The sequence below is a fragment of the Podarcis raffonei genome, chromosome 8 (genome assembly GCF_027172205.1).
Source record: "Podarcis raffonei isolate rPodRaf1 chromosome 8, rPodRaf1.pri, whole genome shotgun sequence".
Lineage (NCBI taxonomy): Eukaryota > Metazoa > Chordata > Lepidosauria > Squamata > Lacertidae > Podarcis > Podarcis raffonei.
In genome coordinates this window covers 882,058-906,859 of record NC_070609.1, presented here as the reverse complement: position 1 = coordinate 906,859, position 24,802 = coordinate 882,058, and the positions used below count along the sequence as shown (strand labels likewise).

The 24,802-nt window shown below is 51.4% G+C and overlaps 2 protein-coding genes across 4 annotated transcripts in view; both read right to left on the bottom strand.

Moving 5' to 3' along the window:
- Nucleotides 1–625: 625 nt before the first annotated feature.
- LOC128420149 (zinc finger protein 420-like) overlaps nucleotides 626–24,802 on the bottom strand; it is a 34,770-nt gene continuing 10,593 nt past the window's right edge. For all 3 annotated transcript variants that reach the window (XR_008331989.1, XR_008331990.1, XR_008331988.1), the window contains one exon: nucleotides 626–805. The gene's annotated coding sequence lies outside the window, so the exon portion shown is untranslated. The remainder of the gene's footprint in view (nucleotides 806–24,802) is intronic.
- The window catches only part of LOC128420160 (zinc finger protein 883-like), a 36,427-nt gene continuing 12,510 nt past the window's right edge, over nucleotides 886–24,802 (bottom strand). Inside the window, exons 2-6 of the mRNA XM_053401675.1 lie at nucleotides 12,582–13,085; nucleotides 11,878–11,959; nucleotides 11,197–11,279; nucleotides 10,751–10,877; nucleotides 886–2,674 (exon numbers count right to left, since the gene is read on the bottom strand). Of these exons, the coding sequence (XP_053257650.1) occupies nucleotides 1,188–2,674; nucleotides 10,751–10,877; nucleotides 11,197–11,279; nucleotides 11,878–11,959; nucleotides 12,582–12,995 (2,193 nt within the window). The 5' untranslated portion in view covers nucleotides 12,996–13,085 and the 3' untranslated portion in view covers nucleotides 886–1,187. The remainder of the gene's footprint in view (nucleotides 2,675–10,750; nucleotides 10,878–11,196; nucleotides 11,280–11,877; nucleotides 11,960–12,581; nucleotides 13,086–24,802) is intronic.

Here is a 24,802-nt window from a genome sequence, read left to right as displayed (position 1 = left end):
GGCTTTGTAATTCGGAATTTATGTGATGTGATTTAATTTGATATGATTGGCCGGTTAATAAAAAATAATTTTTAAAAAAATCCTGCTCTCCTCCCTCCTCTCCGTCTCAGAGGCTGGGCTTTCTGTCTCATCTCAAGAACCGCCAAAGCGCCCGCAATTGCCTCTTATCTCCCACCCAAACCGTCCACAGCAATCCTAAGCGTCTCCTGTTCTGATTTTTTGGTCTCCTTTTCCAGCTTTTCAGACTTCTCTTCCCTTCCTTTCATGGAGACATCTAGTGCTTCTGTTTTCTTTGTGAGTGTCTCTACTTTAGTGGTCAAATTTGTCACTATTTCACTATTTCTATCAATTCGGGCTAATAGCTTCTCCAAATTTAACACAGGCCTGGTGTAAACTGTTTTTGAACTGCCATATTCAAAATCTCCCTCTCCCTTGTTCTCAAAGCAGCCTATTTTCCAGCAGCACCTTATCAGTTTGTCAAGGCCACAGAATAACTCTTTCCCAAGAAATCCTGTTTCCTGCATTTTTCCAGCCCTCCCTCTTCCTTCCAGCCTGATATCCAACACACACCAGCTGTTTAACATAAAATCCAATTTCTCAAATTAAGATTCAAATTAAACAAATAAACCAAATAATTACTTTAAGAGATGAACCATAAAACAGAAAAAAGAAAGAATGTGTTCAAGAGGACATAGCAGTTTAGGTGTCCAGATAAGAGTGGTTGTCTTGCAGGAATCCAATTCTCTTTAAGTGGCTCAGAGTAGAAGAAATATTTTCCTTCAAAGAGAAACAAACTTGTCCAAACCTTTCCCATTTTGGCTTTTTCAGTGAGCTCTAAGTCCTTTTAAGAGCTCCAATTGTTTTATGAAGAACTTTAAAAGCCAGTGTGGTTAAGAGTGGTAGACTCATAATATGGTGAACCGGGTTCGCGTCTCCGCTCCTCCACATGCAGCTGCTGGGTGACCTTGGGCCAGTCACACTTCTCTGAAGTCTCTCAGCCCCACTCACCTCACAGAGTGTTTGTTGTGGGGGAGGAAGGGAAAGGAAATTGTGAGCCGCTTTGAGACTCCTTAGGGATGTGATAAAGCGGGATATCAAATCCAAACTCTTCTCTTCTCTTCTTCTTTAAAAATGAGACCAGACTTTCATAAATCTCTCCGATCACACTCTTGGCACTAAAATGGTTTCTACCCTGTGTGAATTCTCTGATGGGAAATGAGATTGTTGCTTTGACTGAAGCTCTTTCCACATTCCACACACTGATATGGTTTCTCCCCTGTATGGATTTTGTGATGGGCTGTGAGACTTTCTTTCCTGGTAAAGCTCTTTCCACATTCCAGACAATGATAGGGGTTTTCCCCTGTATGAATTCTTTGATGGGAAGTGAAGCTTATTTTCCAGGTGAAGCTCTTTCCACATTCCATGCACTGATAGGGTTTCTCCCCTGTATGAATTCTTTGATGGGAAGTGAGTTTCGCATTATTAATGAATCCCTTTCCACATTCCACACACTGATATGGTTTCTCCCCTGTATGGATTTTTTTATGCGAAGCGAAACTTTGTTTCCAGCTGAAGCTCTTTCCACACTCCAAGCACTGATAAGGTTTCCCCCTTGTATGAATTCTTCGATGAGAATTGCAATCTGAGCAATTCCTGAAGCTCTTTCCACACTCCAAGCACTGATATGGTTTCTCCCCTGTATGAATTCTTTGATGGGAAGTGAAACACTTTTTCCAAGTGAAGCTCTTTCCACATTCCAAGCACTGATAGGGTTTTTCCCCTGTATGAATTTTTTGATGGGCAGTGAGACTGGAGCTTTCACTGAAGCTCTTTCCACATTCCAAGCAATGATAAGGTTTCTCCCCTGTATGAATTCTTTGATGGGAAGTGAAACTGTCCTTTCGAACGAAGCTCTTTCCACATTCTGCACAGTGATATGGTTTCTCCCCTGTATGAAGTCTACGATGAGAAGTGAGATGGTAGCTGTGACTGAAGCTCTTTCCACATTCCGTGCACTGATAAGGTTTCTCCCCTGTATGGATTCTTTGATGGACCGTGAAACTTTCTTTCCTGGTGAAGCTCTTTCCACATTCCAAGCACTGATAGGGTTTCTCCCCTGTATGGATTTTTTGATGGGAAGTGAAATTGTCCTTTCGACTGAAGCTCTTCTCACATTCCAAGCATTGATAGGGTTTTTCTCCTGTATGAATTCTTTTATGGGAAATGAAGCTTATTTTCCAGGTGAAGCTTTTTCCACATTCCAAGCACTGATAGGGTTTCTCCCCTGTATGAATTCTTTGGTGGCAAGTGAAACTGTCCTTTCGACTGAAGCTCTTTCCACATTCTAAGCATTGATAGGGTTTCTCCCCTGTATGAATTCTTTGATGGGCAATGAGATGGGAGCACTGACTAAAGCTCTTTCCACATTCCAAGCACTGATAAGGTTTCTCCCCTGTATGAATTCTTTGATGGGAAGTGAAACTTTCTTTCCTGGTGAAGCTCTTTCCACACTCCAAGCACTGATAGTGTTTCTTCTCAAGGGGATTTCTTTGATGGGAAGTGGAATGGGGGCTCTGACTGAAGCTCTTTCCACAGTCTGAAACCTGATATGGCTCCTCCACTGTGTGGATTTTGTTGTGGTCTCCCTTGTTCTTCATTTCCAATTCATCACCACCTGAAACAAACAAGAATTATATTAGAGCCTTGGGAAGAAGTGCAGTCCCAAATTATGCAGCAATGCTCATTAATGTTTTGAACAGGAAAAACTGAAGGGAGTTAGATGTTATAATGTTCCTTTGTTCTGTAAAAATGTGTAGTTTCATATACAAATCAAGTTGAATATTGGATGTTTTCTCTCTCTTTTTTTTTTTTTTAAATATTTTTTATTAAACAGTTTTTATAACCACACAAACATAACATAAATACAACAAATACATAAACAAACAAAAACAAAACAAAAAACAAGTACCATTTCATATCTTAATTTCTTATACCTTTCTTCCCCGACTTCCTCATGCCTCCCTTTTCTGTATTCCAGATTCTAATCAATTACTCAGCAAATCTTCCCTTATTTTACTTTAAATTTAAGCTAATCTTCCTTATTCTCCTTGTCTTAACCATTGCTAATAGTAACCATTTACTTTCCAGTCCAACATCATTCTAACTATCATTCATTTTGTAATATTTCTTTAGATAGTCCTTGAACTTTTTCCATTCTTCTTCCGCTGCTTCTCTTCCCTGGTTTCGGATTCTGCTCGTCATTTCTGCCAAGCCTATGTAGTCAATCACCTTCATCTGCCATTCTTCCAGTGTGGGTAGATCTTGTGTCTTCCAGTACTTTGCAATGAGTATTCTAGCTGCTGTTGTAGCATACATAAAGAAAGTTATATCCGTCTTTAACACCCCTTGGCCGACAATACCCAAGAGAAAGGCCTCTGGTTTCTTAGGGAAGGTATATTTAAATACCTTTTTAAGTTCATTATAGATCATTTCCCAGAATGCCTTAATCTTCGGGCACGTCCACCAAAGGTGAAAAAATGTACCTTCCTTTTCTTTACATTTCCAACATTTATTATCAGGCAAATGGTAAATCTTTGCAAGCTTGACTGGGGTTATGTACCACCTATAGATCATTTTCATAATATTTTCTCTTAAGGCATTACATGCCGTGAATTTCATCCCGGTGGTCCACAACTTTTCCCAATCAGCAAACAAAATATTATGACCAATGTCCTGAGCCCATTTAATCATAGTTGATTTCACCGTTTCATCTTGTGTATTCCATTTCAGCAGCAAATTGTACATTTTTGACAAATTCTTAGTACTGGATTCTAACAATTCAGTCTCCAATTTTGATTTTTCCACCTGGAAGCCAATTTTACTGTCCAATTTAAACACTTCATTTATTTGGTGATAGTGCAACCAATCTCTCACCTTCCCTTTTAATTTCTCAAAACTCTGCAATCTCAGTTTGTCCCCTTCCTTTTCCAGAATTTCCCAATATCTTGGCCACTTCGACTCCATATTTAACTTTTTAACTGCCTTGGCTTCCATTGGCGATAGCCACCTTGGAGTTTTATTTTCCAACAAATCTTTATATCTGACCCAGACATTTAATAGTGCTTTTCTGACAATATGGTTTTTAAAACTTTTATGTGCTTTAACCTTGTCATACCACAAATATGCATGCCACCCAAAAATATTGTTAAAACCTTCCAAATCCAAAATGTCTGTATTTTCAAGAAGCAGCCAATCTTTTAGCCAGCAGAAAGCTGCCGCTTCATAGTACAGTTTAAAGTCTGGCAGGGCAAACCCCCCTCTTTCCTTTGAATCCGTTAATATCTTAAATTTAATTCTGGGCTTCTTGCCCTGCCAGACAAATTTAGATATATCTTTTTGCCACTTCTTGAAACAGTCCATTTTATCCATTATTTGTAATGCTTGGAACAAAAACAACATTCTTGGCAATACATTCATTTTTATAACTGCAATTCGACCTAACAAGGAAAGCTTCAAGTTTGACCAAATCTCCAAATCTTTTTTCACTTCTGTCCAAGTTTTTTCATAATTATCTTTAAATAGGTTCACATTCTTAGCTGTCATATTTATACCCAAATATTTCACTTTTTTAACCACAGTCAACCCTGTCTCGTTCTGAAACCTTTCTTTTTCAACCTGTGTTAAGTTTTTCTCCAATACCTTAGTCTTTAACTTATTCAATTTAAATCCTGCCATTTGACCAAACTCTTGAATTATTTCCAAAACTCTTTTCGTACTAGCTTCTGGCTCTTGTAATGTAAGTACTAGGTCATCTGCAAATGCTCTCAGTTTATATTGTTTAGCTCCGACCTGAATCCCTTTAACCAACTGGTCCCTCCTAATCATATTAAGCAAAACCTCCAAGACCGATATAAAAAGTAGTGGGGAGATAGGGCACCCCTGACGTGTCCCTTTTTCAATCTTGAACTCTTCTGTAACCACATTATTTACAATTAATTTTGCTTTCTGTTCAGAGTATATTGCACCTATACCGTTTTCAAACCCTTGGCCTACCCCCATCCCCCGGAGGTTCTTCAACATAAAACTCCAAGATATATTGTCAAAGGCTTTCTCGGCGTCCACAAATATCAAAACAGCCTTAGTGTTTATATTCACTTCCAACTTCTCCAAAATGTCAATTATATTCCTTACGTTATCCGACAAATGCCTTTTCGGGAGAAAGCCCGCTTGGTCCCCATGAATCTCCTCCATCAAAACTCTTTTCAATCTCTTTGCTAAAATATCAGCAAAGATTTTGTAATCCACATTTAGTAACGAGATGGGTCGGTAGTTCTTAAGTTGAGTCTTTTCAGTCTCTGTCTTTGGTATAAGTGTGATGTAGGCCTCTCTCCACGTGTCGGGTGCCCTTCTCCCCTCCATAATCTCGTTGCAGACTTCCTTCAAAGGTTGTATCAACCCTTCCTTCAAAACTTTGTAATATTTGGAAGTCAGTCCATCCGGTCCAGGAGATTTGCCCAACGTCATACTTTGAATGGCATCTTCTATTTCTTGTGCTGATATCTCCTGGTTCAAAATTGTCTTACTTTCCTGCGGAATCTTTTTCAGCCCATTTTTCTCGAGGAATTGTTGTATATCCATTTCTTTCTGCGGCCCTTGTGTGTACAGTTGTCTAAAGTAGCTCTGAAAACAGTTCCTAATTTCCACTGGGTTACATATGTTCTTTCCTTCCACTTCTATGTTTGTTACCGTGTTGAGTTTTTGTCTCTTCTTTATTTGCCAAGCCAATAACTTGCCACATTTATCTGCAGATTCAAAAGTCTTTTGTCTCATTTGTTTAATTTTCCATTCTATTTCTTGATTCATCAGTTCCATGTATTGTGTTTGATATAATTTAATTTCTCTTAAAATCTCTTGCGATTTTGGCTTCAATCTTAGTTTCCTTTCCCCTTCTTTTATCTTTTCCAAGATTTTCTCTTTCCTCTCATTTTGCTTTCTTTTCTTTAATGTATTTTGTTGTATCAAAAACCCTCTCATCACGGCTTTACTTGCGTCCCATACTATTCTTTTTTCTACTTTAGTCCTTAAGTTAATTTCAAAATAATCTTTCAAAGTTTTTTGGGCCTTCTTACAAATCTCCTCGTCTCTAAATAAGGTGTCATTCATTCTCCATCTGAAGGAGCCAGTTGTTGTTTGCTTCATCACCATCTTTACTGCGTTATGGTCGGAGAAGGTTTTTGGGCAGATTTCCACTTTCTTTATGTTCGGCGCCATACTGCTAGTCACCCAAATTTGGTCAATCCGTGTCCATGTCATTTTGGCTTCAGAAAAGAAGGTTCCCTCTCTTTCTAATGGGTGTTTTGTTCTCCAAATGTCGATCAAGTCCATATTGTCAGTCATTTCAAAGAAAGTTTTTGGTAGTCTTCCGTCTTTTGTAACTACCTGTCTTTGTGCTTTGTCCATATTTGTTGAAACTACTCCATTCATGTCACCCATCATAATTAAATTGTAATCCATGTAGTCCATCAAAGTCTCATGCAACTTCTTAAAGAATTCAGCTTTCCCTTCATTTGGTGCATAGATTCCCACTATCAAAAACTTTTCTCCTTGAGATTGAATTTCTATTGCCAAATATCTTCCTTGGTCATCTTTAAAAATTTGTTTCGGTTGCAAATTTTCCTTTGCATAGATCACCACTCCTCTCTTTTTTACTCTGTCTGAAGATATAAATTCTTGTCCCAATCTTTTATTTATTAATAATTTTCTATGTGCTCTTGTCACATGAGTCTCTTGTAAACAAATCAAGTCCAATTGGTCTTTCTTTAAAGCATGAAATATATTTTTTCTTTTTCTGGGAATATTTAAACCGTTACAATTCCAGGTTAAAAGTTGCAGAGCCATGATGGGGTTATTTACTCTTTCCTCCTACAGCTCCCAGTTGTTGTTCCTCTTTTGTCGGTGGTTCCGTATCCGTGTCTAATGGTCCCTTGCTTGAAGGATGCCCTTGTCCTGGAAACGTCTCTTTCTGTAGGTCTTCTTCGTGTTCTCCTAAGAACTTGTCTTTATCACTCACTGTCTTTATTCTTCTTTATTCTTCCCCTTGTATTTAAAAGACAAGCCTTGGGGAAACTCCCACCTGAATGGTATGTAGTTCCTTTTCAGCAGTGTCACCAAGTCCTTGTAAAAACCTCTTGCATCCAAAATACTTTTGGGAATATCTTTAAAAATCTCAATATGAAAATCTTCAATTTGAAGGGTTGTTTGGTAGTGCAGGTTCAGTATTTTGTCTCTCTCCTCCTTTGACCTTAAAGTTATTAAACAATCTCTGGGTCTGTTCTTCCTCTGCCTTGTTCCCAGTCTAAATGCACTCTCTATCTTAAATTCTTCCTTATCCAGCTCCTGCTTCCAAAAGTCAGAGAATTCTTTTGTCAAGTAATCCACCAAGTTATCTCCTTCCTTTTCCGGCACAAGTCTGATCCTTAGGTTCCTCTCCTTGCGTTGCATATCCTGCATAGAGAGTGCCAGCTCGTACTCATCTAGTTTCCTGTACACCGGTGGAAACTTTTCCTCGGCAGCAGTTGCAATTTCTTTAGCTTCCTCAGCTATCTTTCGTGTTGTAGATGAATCTTCCAGTAGTTTCCCAATTGCTTCTGCATTAGAGTTCACTTTGTTCCCAAGGTCAGTTATACTTTTTGTATTTAAATCAATTTTCCCAGAGATTTCTTCAATTTTCTTATTTGTTTCAGCAACTTGTACTCTAGTTTCTGCGCCTTGCTTTTTTAGTTCCTCCAAAGAGTCATTTATTTTCCCCAATACCTTAGCAAATGCTTCTTCTGAAGACATTATTTTCACTTTTGCCTTTGAGACAGCTGCAGTTCCAGAGGCTCCTGATACAGAAGCCCTTCTTTGCATAGAAAGATCGACTTTGTATTGTCTACCAGATCTCAAGGTTGTTTCTTGTGAGTCCTCTTTCTCTTTACCATCTGCCATAACGAAGTCTTTCACTCAAGGTCATTCCCACACTCTTAAGCTGTCAGAAAAAAATTCTCAAGTTTTAAGCTCCACTTGTTGCTGAAACTATTCACAAGTCCTCTAGAGGGCATAAAGTCAATTCTTTGCCTTCAAGTTGGTCCCACACTTTCCAAAAACAAACAAAAGCCCTCCTAGTCCCTTTCAATTATTCTTTTTTCTTTTTAAAAGATCCAGATCAATAGTGTCCTGCAAATAACTTTACTGTGCAACAAAGTAAAGTATTTCAAGTTGAGAGTAGCCAAAGTCAATATTACAGTTACTTTTTAACCTTCTTGTAGCGACAGTCCTTAGCCGGTTCCTTTTCTCCGGCAGTCCGATCCCCAGGTAAAGGAGCAGCGGTAAACAGTTCAATTTCTTTTAAACAGGCAGGAAAACACTTTAAAATCTTCTTCCCCCCCCCCTCCTGCCTTCGGGGGAGGGAGTTCTTTGCTTGGTGGTGGATTTCTTAGTTCGCACAACTCTCCTGTCAAAAAGTTACAGCTTGAGTGCCTTTCGCTTTGATCTTGCTACAGAACGGAAAGCAGACTTCCTTTTTAGTGCTTATCCGTCTCGGTGCCCAATTTCTTTAATTTTAACGTCCAATTATATTTTAAAGTTCAATCCTACTCACGGAAAGTTGTTCTTTTTAGTCCAAATTCACCGGAAGAAATCAGCGCTCTCCGCTAATGGCGACGCGGCTTCGCTTCGCAGGCTGGGTGAAAGCGACTCTCAGCACCGCTCCACACACCCTCCGCTGTTCCGTAGCCTTTAAAAAGGCTATTTCACAACGTCGGGGGGGCGCAAAGGTGCCCGCCGAGTCTCCAGTTCACAGGCTACGCGCCTGTGATTTTTGAGGGTCCCCGCTCCGCCGTGGCTGCAGGACCCGAACCCACGAAGCAGATCTCTCCCGGAGCTCCGGGAGAAATCTGCCATTAAGCGCTGGCGCTAACCGGAAGATGTTAGATGTTAGATGTTTTCTCTCTTAAGTTTTTAAAAGATAACTGCACAGCTTGACTTGGTAACATCATTTTGTTCAAACTTAAATATGGACCTGTACTATATTCATAAATAAAGTGTGCTTTTATTATTATTTAAATGGTAGCCAATGAAGGAAAGTTCCCTGTTCAAAATTAAAATATATTCGATATGCTAATAAATAATAAAAAATTATTATTTATACCCCACCCATCTGGTTGGGTTTTCCCAGTCACTCTGGGCGGCTTCCAACAAAATATTAAAATATAATAGGCCTTCACATATTAAAAGCTTCCCTAAAGAGGGCTGCCTTCAGATGTCGTCTAAAAGTCTGGTAGTTGTTCTCTTTGACATCTGCTGGGAGGGTGTTCCACAGGGCAGGTGCCACCACCGAGAAGGCCCTCTGCCTGGTTCCCTCTAACCTCACTTCTTGCAGGGAGGGAACTGCCAGAAGACCCTCGGAGCTGGACCTCAGTGTCTGGGTAGAACGATGGAGGTGGAGATGCTCCTTCAGGGATACTGGACCAAGGCCGTTTAGGGCTTTAAAAGTCAGCACCAACACTTTGAATTGTGCTCGGAAACGTACTGGGAGCCAATGTAGGTCTTTCAGGACCAGTGTTATGTGGTGTCAGTGGCCACCCCCAGTCACCAGTTTAGCTGCTGCATTCTGGATTAGTTGGTAGTTTCCAGGTCACCTTCAAAGTAAGCCCCACGTAGAGCACATTGCAATAGTCCAAGCGGGAGATAACTAGAACATGTACCACTCTGGCGAGACAGTCTGCAGGCAGGGAGGGTCTCATCCTGCGTACCAGATGGAGCTGGGAGAGAGCTGCCCTGGACACCAAATTGAACTGTACCTCCATGGACAGCTGCAAATCCAAAATGACTCCCAGGCTGCACACCTGGTCCTTCAGGGGCACAGTTACCCTATTCAGGACCAGGGAGTCCTCCACACCTGCCCACCTCCGGTCCCCAATTTGGATGTTTTCTTAAATTATCGACATCACAGATTGCAGCAGAAACTTGTCATATCAGCATTAGTATTATTATTCAAGTTTCCTTACTTAAATGTTACATAACATGGAGAAATTACAGGGGACAAGGCAGGGGGCCTTCTCGGTAGGGGCACCCACCCTGTGGAACGCCCTCTCATCAGATGTCAAGGAAATAACGATGCAACTGTTAGAGGACTTCTGAAGGCACCTCAGTATTGGGAAGTTTTTAATGTTTGATGTTTTACTATGCTTTTATATTTGTTGGAAGTTGCCCAGAGTGGCTGGGGCCACCCAGTCAGATGGGCAGGGTAAAAATAATAAAATTATCATTATTGTTACTACAGGGTTCACTGCCTGAGATTCAAAAAGCCTGGCTCTGTTTTGGGATGGAGTTTGTTTGGTTCAGTCATGGAATCTGTGCCATCTCCAATGTCAAGCGACTCTTTGGTCAACCAGAGAGAGCCAGAAGGAAGAACAAAAGCAGGAAACTTGACTGAAGCTACTTCAACATCCCAAATCACTCTGAAGCCTACATTTAAGAAGGCCTGGGCAGTTCAGACAGCCTGATCATGGTTTTAAATGACAGAACTGGAGGAAGAATATTCACAGGGAAAACAATCAATAGCCATCCATCCAAGGTTTGCTGTGGGAGTGTTAACATCCCAGGTGCTGTGGGTGGCGCTGTTGAGCCCCATCGAAATATCAGAGGTTCATCATCTAGAGAGATGTCTTGAATTACAAAACAGATAGGATGATCCAATAGGGAGCCTTACCAAGAGAGTCCAAGATCCCACGATTCTCCTCCATGACCTCCTGATGCAGAGCTCTCTGGTCAGGATCCAGCAACGCCCACTGCTCGTCTGTGAAATGGACAGCCACATCTTCAAAGCACACTGGACCCTAACAGAACAGGAAAAAGGCTGTCCTCTTAGAGAACATTCACTTGGCTCTGTTGTTTTCTACAGCGGCCAGACCCCTCTCTGCCTTCCTCATCCCTCTCTCCTGCTGCAGCTTCTGCCTCGGAGTCTGGGCTGCTCTCTGCCACAGACTCCCTCTGCTCCCTGAGCCCTCTTCCCTCTCCAGCTTCAGACACCTCCTCCTCCTCCTCCTCCCAGTCGGCTCCCTCTTCTCTGGCTCCTCCCACCATTCCTCTGCATCCAACTGTGTCCAGCCAGTCTGCATCCCAGCGCTCCTTCCCCACAAGGCTCCTTCCCCCTACCTGATCTGGGTCCACAGCTGCTGCCTCCCCTCCACCACCATGAAAAGATGAGGGAGCAGGTCTTGGTGGCATCATTCCGTCTCCTGGGAGAGAAAATGTAAGTGGGAAACTGTAAGTGCATCTCCAAGTACAGATGGGGCTTGTCAAAGTCTCCCCTGCTAGCTTCCGGTTCCGCTCTGCTTTAATGGAGGCAGCGGGAGATCGTTGGCAAAGGAAAAACAAGGATGACTGAGGGTAATTCTCCTTGCAAGTTTCCCCCAGGGACAGGGGGGAACGGGCTTCACTCCCAGTTCGTCTCGGTACCAGGTTCCGGCTCCGGCATGGATTGCGGGAGGCAGGGAGGCACTGAGTGCAAAAGCCCTTCTCCTGCCGAAAACCCTCCTTTGCAGCCATTAAGAAGCAGAGGTTCTCCTGTCAATCAGAGCTCAATTTGGACTAATGTACAGGCATTGCTGGAAGAGATAATAAACTGTGGAATTGAACCAGCTTCAGTAAAAGTCTTCCCAGCTGAGTACATTTGGACATTTGTACCAATTTCATATAATAGTTGTGCAAAAATACATCTCCCCCCCCCTCTGGGCTCCAGGTGTCTTCCCCCATAAGATGTAAAGAACTCAGAGATTAGTTTCAAAACCAAGAGAATGTGACAAAACGGGGGAGAAAACACTCCTTCCTCCTTACCCAGAGGCCTCACTCTGGCGTCCAGCGGAGTCTTCTCTGCCTCAGAAGAATCAAGACCCATTTCTGCCAAAAGATCCTTCCTCTGAAAGAGCAACAAGGATTCAAAACAGAGAATGGAGAGAAGGGTTAGAGAAGGAATGGCAGAGGCAAGCGCTTTCGGGGGACAGAGGTGAAAGCTGCTTCCTGCTTCTGCTAGACTGGTGTCTGGGGTTGGCTGCCAGGACCATGAAACATTGGTCCTCAAGGATCTTCACTGGCTCCCAGAACGTTTCCCAGCACAATTCAAAGTGTTGGTGCTGAACCTTAAAGCCCTAAACGGCCTGAAAGGCCCACTGTACCCAAAGGAGCATCTCCATGAACTGAGGTCCAGTTCGGAGGGTCTTCTGCTGATTCCCTCACTGTGGTAAGTGAAGTTACAGGGAACCAGGCAGAAGACCTTCTCCACAGTGGCACCCACCCTGGGGAATGCCCTCCCATCAGATGGTAAGGAGATAAAAAACTGCATAACTTTTAGAAGACATCTGATGTCTTCTTATGCTTTTATATGTGCTGGAAGGCACCCAGCCACATGGGTGTCATAAATAATAATAATATCTGTTCCTAGATGCTTTCCAAAAAAGGATGGGCCATTAGGAAATGATTTGGGAATACTCTCCTTCCTCTTTGGAGCCCCTTGGGAGTATCCAGAGGAAAGTCTCTCTCACCTGCTGCTCTGCCTGCTTCCTCTCCTCTGCCTGACTCAGGAGGAAACCTTCGGCCAGGGCCACTGCCTGGGAACTGGTCTCCGCTCCGCATTCCCTCACCCAGCTCTCCACCTCCAGAGGAAGGACAGCCAGGAACTGCTCCAAGATCACCAGGTCCAGCATCTCAGCTTTCGTGTGCCTTTCTGGCTTCAGCCATTGACGGCAAAGGTGGTAGAGTTGGCTGCAAACCTCTCGGGGTCCTTTGGCCTCCTGGTAGAAGAACTCACTGAGCTGCTGGCTCTGCACCTCTGAGCAAGGGGTGTCCTCCTCACCCAGTTCCTTCTTCACAGAGTTTTCCCAGAATTCCCCACTGTTCCCAGTTTCCATGGCATGGCCTCTTCCTGCTTCAGGGCCAGCTGAGTCTTGCTCCTCCATCTGGGCTCCCAGGAAGTCTCCAAGAGATCGGAAGGAGCCCCTTGGTCCTCTGCCAAGTTCTGTGTGTCGTAATGCAAGCTGCAGCAAATCCTATGAATCAAACACATTCTTCTATTATAATATCAAAGCACAGCGAAGAGAAGAAGAATGTTCCCTGAGCAAGTGTAGGGAGAGGAGGAGGAGGAAGAAGTCATAACTGTGAATGACAAGTGAGTCATTTGTATGAAGTGTAATTTGGAGCCAGGGCAATAGTGGGGGTCCCTCCCAACCCCACTTCATAGTCCAGAGCTTCACCCCAACCCAGCCATATCTGCTTGGGTGGCTTGGTGAGCAGCAGGGCTCATGTCTAGCTCCAGCCACCGTCCCTTTGGCACAGACAGGATGTGGCCATGGGACTTCCTGCTCTGGATCCGATGGGAAGGTTGCAATGCCCTCTGGGTGGAACTGCCCTGGAAGACGCCTCAGAAACTGGACCCAAATGCAGCGGTTGGGTTCTCAACTGGATTCCTTGTTTTACTAATGGCATTTCTATCCCATCTTTTTCTCCAACAGGCTCCAGGTGGTGTCCGGGACTGGACCCAAGAGGAATGCTGGAGACCCCCTTCCCTCCTCCTGAACCTTCCCGAGGAGGACAGTATAGATTTACAACAGTGGTTTGCAGAAGGTCATAGTTCAGAGGCTGCAGAGGGGAGAAGCTGGGAAATATTGGGAGAACAGCAGGAGGAGGAAGCAGCAGCACCAGGGGAGAGACAGCTGACAGACTCTGTGTCTTCAGAAAGCATTCCTGACCCTCCTTCTCCCAGGATCCAGCGTGCATTGAGAGTAGGAGAACAGGAAGCTCAGAGGCAGAAAGCACAGATCAGCCGACGCAGGGATGACGTAGGAGAGAGAGAGGGGTGGGACTTTACTCAGAACAACGCCATTACTGCAATGGAGAGGCGCTGTTCAAAGTCTCTCTCTGTAAATATTGAATAAAGGACTCGGCCGGAACTCTTCTTGTTGTCTACTTCTTGGCTGGCCACTGGGGGAGGGATGGGATTCCCGGAAGCCTGACAGGTGGCATCTACCCCTCCTCACTGAAGACCCACGAAAATCCTTTGGAATACATGTAGTTCCTGTTTTAAAGACCTGCATTGGTTGCCAGTTCATTTCTGGGCCTAAGTTCATCAACAGAGCAAGACTTTATATTGTTTAGTTGGCAATGGAAGAGGAGAAAGGCCCATGACTCACCCTTAATCGAAGCACAACCACAAGGGCTTTGCCATGTGGAATGCTCTCTGTTCGCTCTGTTCTGTTTCCCCTTTATTTTTGGTCGCGTTCAAACCAATGCATTAACCCAAAAGTCATACGCTGACCACTGATAATGAACCTGATGTGGCAAATTAATTATGCTGCTTTTGTGATATACAAATGGCATGAGAAGACTTGCTTTATTTAATTCTATTCTTTATTATACCTATGATCCTTCTTTATAAAACCCAATAAAAAGTTATTCAAAAAACAAGAGGAAACAACACACACACACACACAGGCTCCATCTGTGTTGCATCTGATATGTTCGCAGGCTTTAAATTAATCACCAGAAAAGGAAAAGGTTAGCAAAGAATATGATAGGAGAAGACCAGAAGGTTTTGGTGGCGGAAACAGGGTTTCAAACAGAAAAGGAAATATTTGTGTGTTACTGTGACAAATACCAGTTTATGTTGTTTCAAAATAATTATGTGCTGAAATTAAAGCATATGTCAAGGTGGGAGATGCCGAAATATTTATCTCATTTTTCATGGCAGGGAAAATGTCAAGTTAAAATTAAGGTTCTTGCAAGATGCCAAGGAAAGAGAAGCAGGAATAACCCTCCTTTCTGTTTGTGCGCTGATTTAGATTACTTGGCTTTATCTTTGATCAAAAGATACGGGGCACTGGACGCCACTTTCGCCCACCTCCTTTCAAACATGAACCACATCTATTGCCAGGAAGGAAAATGAGGGGGGAGAAAAGAAGCGTCGTTTGTGAAGGATGCCGAGAGTCCCTCGGAGACCCCCGGGGAAGCTTGGGCGGCAGGGGGGCCCCCCACCCCCTCCCTCCCTCCCTCCCTCCCTCCCTCCCTCCGCCCTGCCCGGGTCCCCTGGCAGGCTCCGCCCCGCCTCTCTCTCTCGCCGAGAGCCAGGAGTTTACCTCAGCGCCGCGGGGCAGGGAGTTCCGCAGGCTTCCCCAGAGGAGACCCACCAGAGCCCGGCAGGCGAGGGCCAGGCCGGAAGGGACGTCAGAGGGGGAGGGGGGAGCAGCGGCCCGCCTGCCTTCCTTCCTTCCTTTCCTGTCCTCTCTAGGAAGCCAGCTCGGCGCCCCTTAACCCTTCTCTCTCCCGCGGAGCCGTCCGGGGCGTCGCGCAGGCGCAGAGCTGCTCCCTCGGAGGGGAAGAGGCCGCCCTTGGGCCCGCCAGGGGGGAGAGGAGGGGCGTGGGAAGGGGGAACCCGTGTCCCGGAGGAGGAGCCCCTCTCTCGGCCTGGGGCGGGGGAGCGGGGAGCCTTCCAGGGGGGGCCCAGGGGCCAGGTGGGGGGCCCGGGGGTGTCTCTCTTGGGGGCTCCTGGGGGGGCAGAGAGCCGTGTCCCAGCAAGAGGGGGGCCTGGGAGGGGGGTGCCTGGCCGGGAAGAAGCCGGACTGGGCGCGTGCGCGTGGGAAGGGGGAACCCGTGTCCCGGAGGAGGAGCCCCTCTCTCTGCCTGGGGCTGCCAAGGGGCGTCTGGGCGGGGGAGCCTTCCAGGGGGGGCCCAGGGGCCAGGTGGGGGGCCCGGGGGTGTCTCTCTTGGGGGCTCCTGGGGGGGCAGAGAGCCGTGTCCCAGCAAGAGGGGGGCCTGGGAGGGGGGCGCCTGGCCGGGAAGAAGCCGGACTGGGCGCGTGTGCGTGGGAAGGGGGAACCCGTGTCCCGGAGGAGGAGCCCCTCTCTCGGCCTGGGGCGTCTGGGCGGGGGAGCCTTCCAGGGGGGTCTTGGGGGGCCAGGTGGGGGGCCCGGGGTGTCTCTCTTGGGGGCTCCTGGGCGGGTCTGGGGGGGCAGAGAGCCGTGTCCCAGCAAGAGGGGGGCCTGGGAGGGGGGCGCCTGGCCGGGAAGAAGCCGGACTGGGCGCGTGTGCGTGGGAAGGGGGAACCCGTGTCCCGGAGGAGGAGCCCCTCTCTCGGCCTGGGGCGTCTGGGCGGGGGAGCGGAGAGCCTTCCAGGGGGGTCTTGGGGGGGCCAGGTGGGGGGCCCGGGGGTGTCTCTCTAGGGGGCTCCTGGGGGGCAGAGAGCCGTGTCCCAGCAAGAGGGGGGCCTGGGAGGGGGGCGCCTGGCCGGGAAGAAGCCGGACTGGGCGCGTGTGCGTGGGAAGGGGGAACCCGTGTCCCGGAGGAGGAGCCCCTCTCTCGGCCTGGGGCGTCTGGGCGGGGGAGCGGAGAGCCTTCCAGGGGGGTCTTGGGGGGGCCAGGTGGGGGGCCCGGGGGTGTCTCTCTTGGGGGCTCCTGGGCGGGTCTGGGGGGGCAGAGAGCCGTGTCCCAGCAAGAGGGGGGCCTGGGAGGGGGTCGCCTGGCCGGGAAGAAGCCGGACTGGGCGCGTGTGCGTGGGAAGGGGGAACCCGTGTCCCGGAGGAGGAGCCCCTCTCTCGGCCTGGGGCTGCCAAGGGGCGTCTGGGCGGGAGCCTTTCAGGGGGGTATTGGGGGGGCCCGGGGGTGTCTCTCTTGGGGGCTCCTGGGCGGGTCTGGGGGGGCAGAGAGCCGTGTCCCAGCAAGAGGGGGGCCTGGGAGGGGGGCGCCTGGCCGGGAAGAAGCCGGACTGGGCGCGTGTGCGTGGGAAGGGGGAACCCGTGTCCCGGAGGAGGAGCCCCTCTCTCTGCCTGGGGCTGCCAAGGGGCGTCTGGGCGGGGGAGCCTTCCAGGGGGGTCTTGGGGGTGCCAGGTGGGGGGCCCGGCGGTGTCTCTCTTGGGGGCTCCTGGGCGGGTCTGGGGGGGCAGAGAGCCGTGTCCCAGCAAGAGGGGGGCCTGGGAGGGGGTCGCCTGGCCGGGAAGAAGCCGGACTGGGCGCGTGTGCGTGGGAAGGGGGAACCCGTGTCCCGGAGGAGGAGCCCCTCTCTCTGCCTGGGGCTGCCAAGGGGCGTCTGGGCGGGGGAGCCTTCCAGGGGGGTCTTGGGGGTGCCAGGTGGGGGGCCCGGCGGTGTCTCTCTTGGGGGCTCCTGGGCGGGTCTGGGGGGGCAGAGAGCCGTGTCCCAGCAAGAGGGGGGCCTGGGAGGGGGGCGCCTGGCCGGGAAGAAGCCGGAGTGGGCGCGTGTGCGTGGGAAGGGGGAACCCGTGTCCCGGAGGAGGAGCCCCTCTCTCGGCCTGGGGCGTCTGGGCGGGGGAGCGGGGAGCCTTCCAGGGGGGGCCCAGGGGCCAGGTGGGGGGCCCGGGGGTGTCTCTCTTGGGGGCTCCTGGGCGGGTCTGGGGGGGCAGAGAGCCGTGTCCCAGCAAGAGGGGGGCCTGGGAGGGGGTCGCCTGGCCGGGAAGAAGCCGGACTGGGCGCGTGTGCGTGGGAAGGGGGAACCCGTGTCCCGGAGGAGGAGCCCCTCTCTCTGCCTGGGGCTGCCAAGGGGCGTCTGGGCGGGGGAGCCTTCCAGGGGGGTCTTGGGGGTGCCAGGTGGGGGGCCCGGCGGTGTCTCTCTTGGGGGCTCCTGGGCGGGTCTGGGGGGGCAGAGAGCCGTGTCCCAGCAAGAGGGGGGCCTGGGAGGGGGTCGCCTGGCCGGGAAGAAGCCGGACTGGGCGCGTGTGCGTGGGAAGGGGGAACCCGTGTCCCGGAGGAGGAGCCCCTCTCTCTGCCTGGGGCTGCCAAGGGGCGTCTGGGCGGGGGAGCCTTCCAGGGGGGTCTTGGGGGTGCCAGGTGGGGGGCCCGGCGGTGTCTCTCTTGGGGGCTCCTGGGCGGGTCTGGGGGGGCAGAGAGCCGTGTCCCAGCAAGAGGGGGGCCTGGGAGGGGGTCGCCTGGCCGGGAAGAAGCCGGACTGGGCGCGTGTGCGTGGGAAGGGGGAACCCGTGTCCCGGAGGAGGAGCCCCTCTCTCTGCCTGGGGCTGCCAAGGGGCGTCTGGGCGGGGGAGCCTTCCAGGGGGGTCTTGGGGGTGCCAGGTGGGGGGCCCGGCGGTGTCTCTCTTGGGGGCTCCTGGGCGGGTCTGGGGGGGCAGAGAGCCGTGTCCCAGCAAGAGGGGGGCCTGGGAGGGGGGCGCCTGGCCGGGAAGAAGCCGGAGTGGGCGCGTGTGCGTGGGAAGGGGGAACCCGTGTCCCGGAGGAGGAGCCCCTCTCTCGGCCTGGGGCGTCTGGGCGGGGGAGCGGGGAGCCTTCCAGGGGGGGCCCAGGGGCCAGGTGGGGGGCCCGGGGGTGTCTCTCTTGGGGGCTCCTGGGCGGGTCTGGGGGGGCAGAGAGCCGTGTCCCAGCAAGAGGGGGGCCTGGGAGGGGGTCGCCTGGCCGGGAAGAAGCCGGACTGGGCGCGTGTGCGTGGGAAGGGGGAACCCGTGTCCCGGAGGAGGAGCCCCTCTCTCTGCCTGGGGCTGCCAAGGGGCGTCTGGGCGGGGGAGCCTTCCAGGGGGGTCTTGGGGGTGCCAGGTGGGGGGCCCGGGGGTGTCTCTCTTGGGGGCTCCTGGGCGGGTCTGGGGGGGCAGAGAGCCGTGTCCCAGCAAGAGGGGGGCCTGGGAGGGGGTCGCCTGGCCGGGAAGAAGCCGGACTGGGCGCGTGTGCGTGGGAAGGGGGAACCCTTGTCCCGGAGGAGGAGCCCCTCTCTCTGCCTGGGGCTGCCAAGGGGCGTCTGGGCGGGGGAGCCTTCCAGGGGGGTCTTGGGGGTGCCAGGTGGGGGGCCCGGCGGTGTCTCTCTTGGGGGCTCCTGGGCGGGTCTGGGGGGGCAGAGAGCCGTGTCCCAGCAAGAGGGGGGCCTGGGAGGGGGTCGCCTGGCCGGGAAGAAGCCGGACTGGGCGCGTGTGCGTGGGAAGGGGGAACCCGTGTCCCGGAGGAGGAGCCCCTCTCTCGGCCTGGGGCGTCTGGGCGGGGGAGCGGGGAGCCTTCCTGGGGGGTCTTGGGGGGGCCAGGTGGGGGGCCCGGGGGTGTCTCTCTTGGGGGCTCCTGGGCGGGTCTGGGGGGGCAGAGAGCCGTGTCCCAGCAAGAGGGGGGCCTGGGAGGGGGGCGCCTGGCCGGGAGGAAGCCGGACTGGGCGCGTGTGCGTGGGAAGGGGGAACCCGTGTCCCGGAGGAGGAGCCCCTCTCTCGGCCTGGGGCTGCCAAGGGGCGTCTGGGCGGGAGCCTTTCAGGGGGGTATTGGGGGAGCCCGGGGGTGTCTCTCTTGGGGGCTCCTGGGCGGGTCTGGGGGGGCAGAGAGCCGTGTCCCAGCAAGAGGGGGGCCTGGGAGGGGGGCGCCTGGCCGGGAAGAAGCCGGACTGGGCGCGTGCGCGTGGGAAGGGGGAACCCGTGTCCCGGAGGAGGAGCCCCTCTCTCGGCCTGGGGCGTCTGGGCGGGGGAGCCTTCCAGGGGGGTCTTGGGGGGGCCAGGTGGGGGGCCCGGGGTGTCTCTCTTGGGGGCTCCTGGGGGGCTGCGGGGCAGAGAGCCGTGTCCCAGCAAGAGGGGGGCCTGGGAGGGGGGCGCCTGGCCGGGAGGAAGCCGGACTGGGCGCGTGTGCGTGGGAAGGGGGAACCCGTGTCCCGGAGGAGGAGCCCCTCTCTCGGCCTGGGGCGTCTGGGCGGGGGAGCCTTCCAGGGGGGTCTTGGGGGTGCCAGGTGGGGGGCCCGGGGGTGTCTCTCTTGGGGGCTCCTGGGCGGGTCTGGGGGGGCAGAGAGCCGTGTCCCAGCAAGAGGGGGGCCTGGGAGGGGGGCGCCTGGCCGGGAAGAAGCCGGACTGGGCGCGTGTGCGTGGGAAGGGGGAACCCGTGTCCCGGAGGAGGAGCCCCTCTCTCTGCCTGGGGCTGCCAAGGGGGAGAACCAGGTCTCTGGCACCTGGAAAGAAGCGTCCCTTGTATATCAAGCAGCAGGAAAGGACCACACAAAAAGCAATAAGATTAAGATTTATTCAGACCCAGAACAGAAAAAAGCAGCAGTAAGTGCAGTGTCTCAAAGATGCAGCATAACATCTTTACCTTAGAAGAAGTAATTAAACGTAACAATCGGCAAAGAGGCAGTGAAATGGAATTTTTCAGTGGCAAGGGGGACAAGGAAACCCATCACAGCAGGCCTGCGGTGTTAAAAATCAGGAGAAGAGATTTCTGTACATCTCAAGAGCAACAAGAATGTATTCCTTCCCACCCTTTGCTTGAGAAGTAAAACTCTGCAAGTGTTTGGCTCCAGGGTCCCTTGAGAGAGAGTTGCAAAGAGGAAGGAAAAGGGGGTCCTGCAAGGAGAGGATGAGGGGAAGACCCCCTTTTCTAGGGGTGGGGGAGAGGGATTGGGCTCCCAGGTCAAGAGAGCACCTTGTATCCTGGCACTGAAAAGACACCCTCCCGACACACACACACTTTGTGGCATCTCCTTTTGGCAAAGGGTCAAAACATAGTTCCAACTTGAAAACCACCTCCAGGACCAGGCACCCTCAATGGGCTTTGCACTACAACTCCCAACTGGGCCTGCCAGCAGAAGGCAGGGGGGATGGAAACAGCCGTCCAAAAGGTCCAGCCAGCTCCAGAGGCGACCCAAGGCTGCTCTCCAACGGGCGCTGCTCCAGGCATCTGCGTTGCCCAGTTCAAGGGAGCTGGCGGGACTAAGAACCGGGGTTCCTGAATTGCAGGGGTTGGACTAGATGAGCCTGGAGTGTCCTCTTCCAGGATTCCTCATCTGGCTGCCAATGCCACAGCTGGAATGTCTCCCAAAACTGCCCCCCCTTTCACAAGGAGGTCTTTCCCCCCCTGCGTCTTAAACTACCCTTTGACTGGCAACCATCTCCAATCTCCTTGCTGGACAATCCCAACCAAAGATGCATTAGATTCTCTGAAATCTACTCAGGAGTCCTGTAGTGATTTCATGCTCTTTATTGCAGCTTGTAAAACAGTGATTTAATTGCCCCCCAAACCTCAGGCTTTTATATACATTATTTACACAATGAGTCCCGTCTGATTGGCTGATTCTGCTTCCCTCCTGGAGCCTGATTGGTCTTTTCTTGCAGGCCAATCAGTTGTTGCATTCTAGGATCCTACTAGCCTTTTCTTCTAGGATCCAAGCTTAGTACATAATCCCCCTCCCCTCTACGTTCCTGTTGCGCCCAGGAGGTTAGCATTCGTAGTGTTTAAGGTATGCCATTCACCTACGTATGCCTTGTGGTCTTGGGTGTCTCTCAGTAGGGGTTCCTGGTTCTGGCTCTTGTTCCAGGGCTGCCGGCTGTGACGGGGTCGTTGGGTTGGACGCCGCTGGTCCACTCAGTCGTGGTTCTGGTTCCTGTGGCTGCTCAGCCTTGGTCACTTCGGGACTTCCTAGTTCTGCCTCCCTTACCCGCTCCTCCTGCTCTTTCATGTAGGGCTGTGAGGACCTTTTGGCACAGAGGCTGGGGAACAACCACCCTGCTTCTCTGTAACAGGCACCCCTTGTGGGCTGACCACTTGTGTTTGCGGGTTGTATAGCCCGCAAATTCCGACCCAGGGTTGCTACTGGGCCATCTCCACCACACCCAGTCCAGGACCCGGGAGATGACCCTGTCCTTCATGGAGTGGCGTGCTACTTCCAGCACCTGAATGGGGCGGTTAGGAAGCTGTTCCAGGCTCATGACCTCATGTGCGGGTGTGGTGTCAGGGATGGTCTCAAGTAGTGGCAGTCTGCTGAGGGTGTCTGCGTGGCCCATTACCTTCCCAGGCTGGTGGACCGTGTATACTGGTAGCCGGTGAGGAAAATCAACCACCTGAGAACGCAGGGTGACAGTATTTGAGGGGTCTGCTTCTCGGGTGTGAATAGGCCAAGCAGCGACTTGTGGTCGGTCACAACGGTAAAGGGGGGCCCATACAAGAAATCGTGAAATTTCTTTACTCCGTTCACAATTGCCAGGCCCTCTTTGTCTATTTGCGGATAGCTCCTCTCGGCTGTGGAGAGGGTCTGGGAAAAGTAAGCCACCGGCACCTCTCTTCCATCTGGAAGTTGGTGCCTTAGTACTGCACCGACACCATAGGGCGAGGTGTCGCATGCCAGCACCACCGGCAACCTCTCGTCAAAGTGTGCCAGGACTGATTTCAAGACGAGCAGATCTTTGACTGCTTGGAACGCAGCCTCATGGCACTGCCCCCACACCCACGGGGCCCGCTTATCTAACAGTCTGTCTAGGGGCTCTGCTACTGCTGCCTTGTGGGGTAAGAAGGCATGGTAAAAGTTCAATAGTCCCAAGAAGGCTTGGAGTTCCGCCTTACCCTTAGGTGCAGGGGCGTTGCAAATAGCCCTCATCTTGTCCCCGGTCAGGTGGACTCTGTCTACATCTACTGTAAATCCTAGAAAAACCACCTGCTGAACTCCTAGCAGACACTTTTCTTGCTTCACCTTAAGGTTGGCCATCTGGAAACAGTGCAGGACGGTGCAGAGTGTGTCCCCAAACACCCCCAGCGTGGCCCCGGTGATCAACACATCATCGAAGAAGGTGGTGACGCTGGGAATTCCTTTGAGGAGAGAGTCCATTAGATTTTGGAATATGCCTGGGGCCACGCGGACACTAAATTTCAGTCACTTGACACGGAACGCACCCCCGTGCGTTACAATCGTCTGTGCCTCCGCAGTGGCCTCGTCCAGTGACAACTGCTGATAGGCCTGGGCCAGGGCCAGCTTGCCAAAATTCTTAGACCCTGCCAGGGTGGCGAGGACATGGCTGACCATTGGCACCAGGTATGCATGAGCCGTAAGGGCCTTCTTTATGGTACATTTGTAGTCTGCACAGATGTGGACTGATCCATTGGGCTTGACGGGTGTGATGATTGGGGTTTCTCAGGGGGCATTAGGCACGGGCTAGAGCACTCCTTGCTCCACAAGCCAGTCTAATTCCTCGTCAATGCGGGGATTTGAGGGTGAACGGGACCTGGTGGGCCTTGAACCTGATGGGTCGTATGGCGGGGTCTAGTTGTAGGCCAATGGGGGGGCAGTATATCATCCCAATGCCCCATCGAAAACCTCTGGAAACTCTTTGCACATGGCGTCCACTTCCACGTGGGAGCTGGTGCAGTTTACCCCAGTGATGGCTAGCCCCAGTGGCCCAAATCACGCCAACCCCAGTAAGCTAACGTAGCACCCCTTGACCACGATCAAGTCCAACCGCCACTTCCGCCCTCGACATTGTACATTGAAGGTGCCCACCCCCATCGTGGGGACCTTGCGTTTGTGGAAGTCTCCCGGAGGGTGAATGGGGCTGGCCAAACTTGGAGCCACCACTGGGACACAATTCCTTAATGTCCATGCCAAGATTATGGACAGGGTTGAGCCTGTATCAAGCTCCAGGCGGCACGCGGCTGCCTCTATCTGTGCCTCGATGTAAATTTTGTCCGCATTCGAATGAGGCAACTGGTATACACGACAGTCTGTGATCTCCGTCGAGTTGCCTTGGTGTGTCAGACCACGGGGCCTGGGACTCTTGGGTCGGCCATCTGGTTCGAGGTGTCGGGCAGGGCAGGCACGGCACACCCGGGCGATGTGTCCCACTTTTCTGCATTGTTGGCATTCTGCGTTGCGGAAATGGCAAGTCCTCTGCTCGTGGCTCTCCCTGCAAGTTGCGCACTTCCCGTCTTCCGGACGAGGCTGTCGTGGTGGGCGTGCAGATTATGTGCGCTGCTGCACTCAGTGCACGTCCTCCTGGTCGGATTCTGAGTCGTCGGTGAGGTCCTCGAGGTGGATCCTCGGTTGGGACGACATGTTTGACTGGAATCCTTGCGCTGACCTCTCAGCAGCTTCAGTTGCTACAGCCTCCTCTAGGGCAGCCTGGAGCGTCAGGTCCTTCTTGGCGTAGAGGCACCACTGCAGCTTCTCGTCCCTCAGGCCACCCATGAGCCAGTCATGGAGCATGTTCTCCAGCTCTGTGAAGTTGCAGAGCTGGGCAGCCTGGCGGAGGGAGGTCACATTCCTGGTTATGGTTTCTCCCGAGACCTGCAGCTTTGCCTAGAAGGCATTTCGACACGCTACCCCTGAGGGTTGTTGCGAGAAGTGCCCCTTCAGCCGTTCTATTATCGTGTCATAGGGAATGGTCACAATATTTGTGGGAGCGAGGAGGGCTCGGGCGATCTTAAACGTTTCTTCTCCACAGATGCTGAAGAAGGTTGCCCTCTTCTTGGCTGTGTCTCATGACGTCCTTTGCCTCCAGGAGGAACTGGAAGTGGGTGGCGTATTCTTCCCAGTCTCCTGAGGCTGGGCTGAACGGCATGAAGCGGTTGTCTGTCGCCATTCTGGGTCCTTGGGTCCTGGAGCTGTAGCCTGGATGCGCAGTGCAATTCTGTGCTGCCTGTGGCAGCTGTGTGCGGTGAGCGGTAGACAGCTCAGCAGGATCCCATCTTCCTCGCCAGTGAAATATATTCAGAGTCCTGTAGTGATTTCATGCTCTTTGAAGCTTGTAAAACAGTGATTTAATTTCCCCCCAAACCTCAGGCTTTTATATACATTATTTACACAACGAGTCCAGTCTGACTGGCTGATTCTGCTTCCCTCCTGGAGCCTGCTTGGTCTTTTCTTGCAAGTCAATCAATTGTTGCATTCTAGGAACCTACTTGCCTGTTGTTCTAGGATCCAAGCTTAGAACATAACCTTCTCCTTCCTCCTTGTCCCCAGTTCTTAAATAGGCTTTATTTCAAAACAGGGTGGGGGATAGAGAGGGCTTAGTCTTCCAAACAACTCTTTATCCAT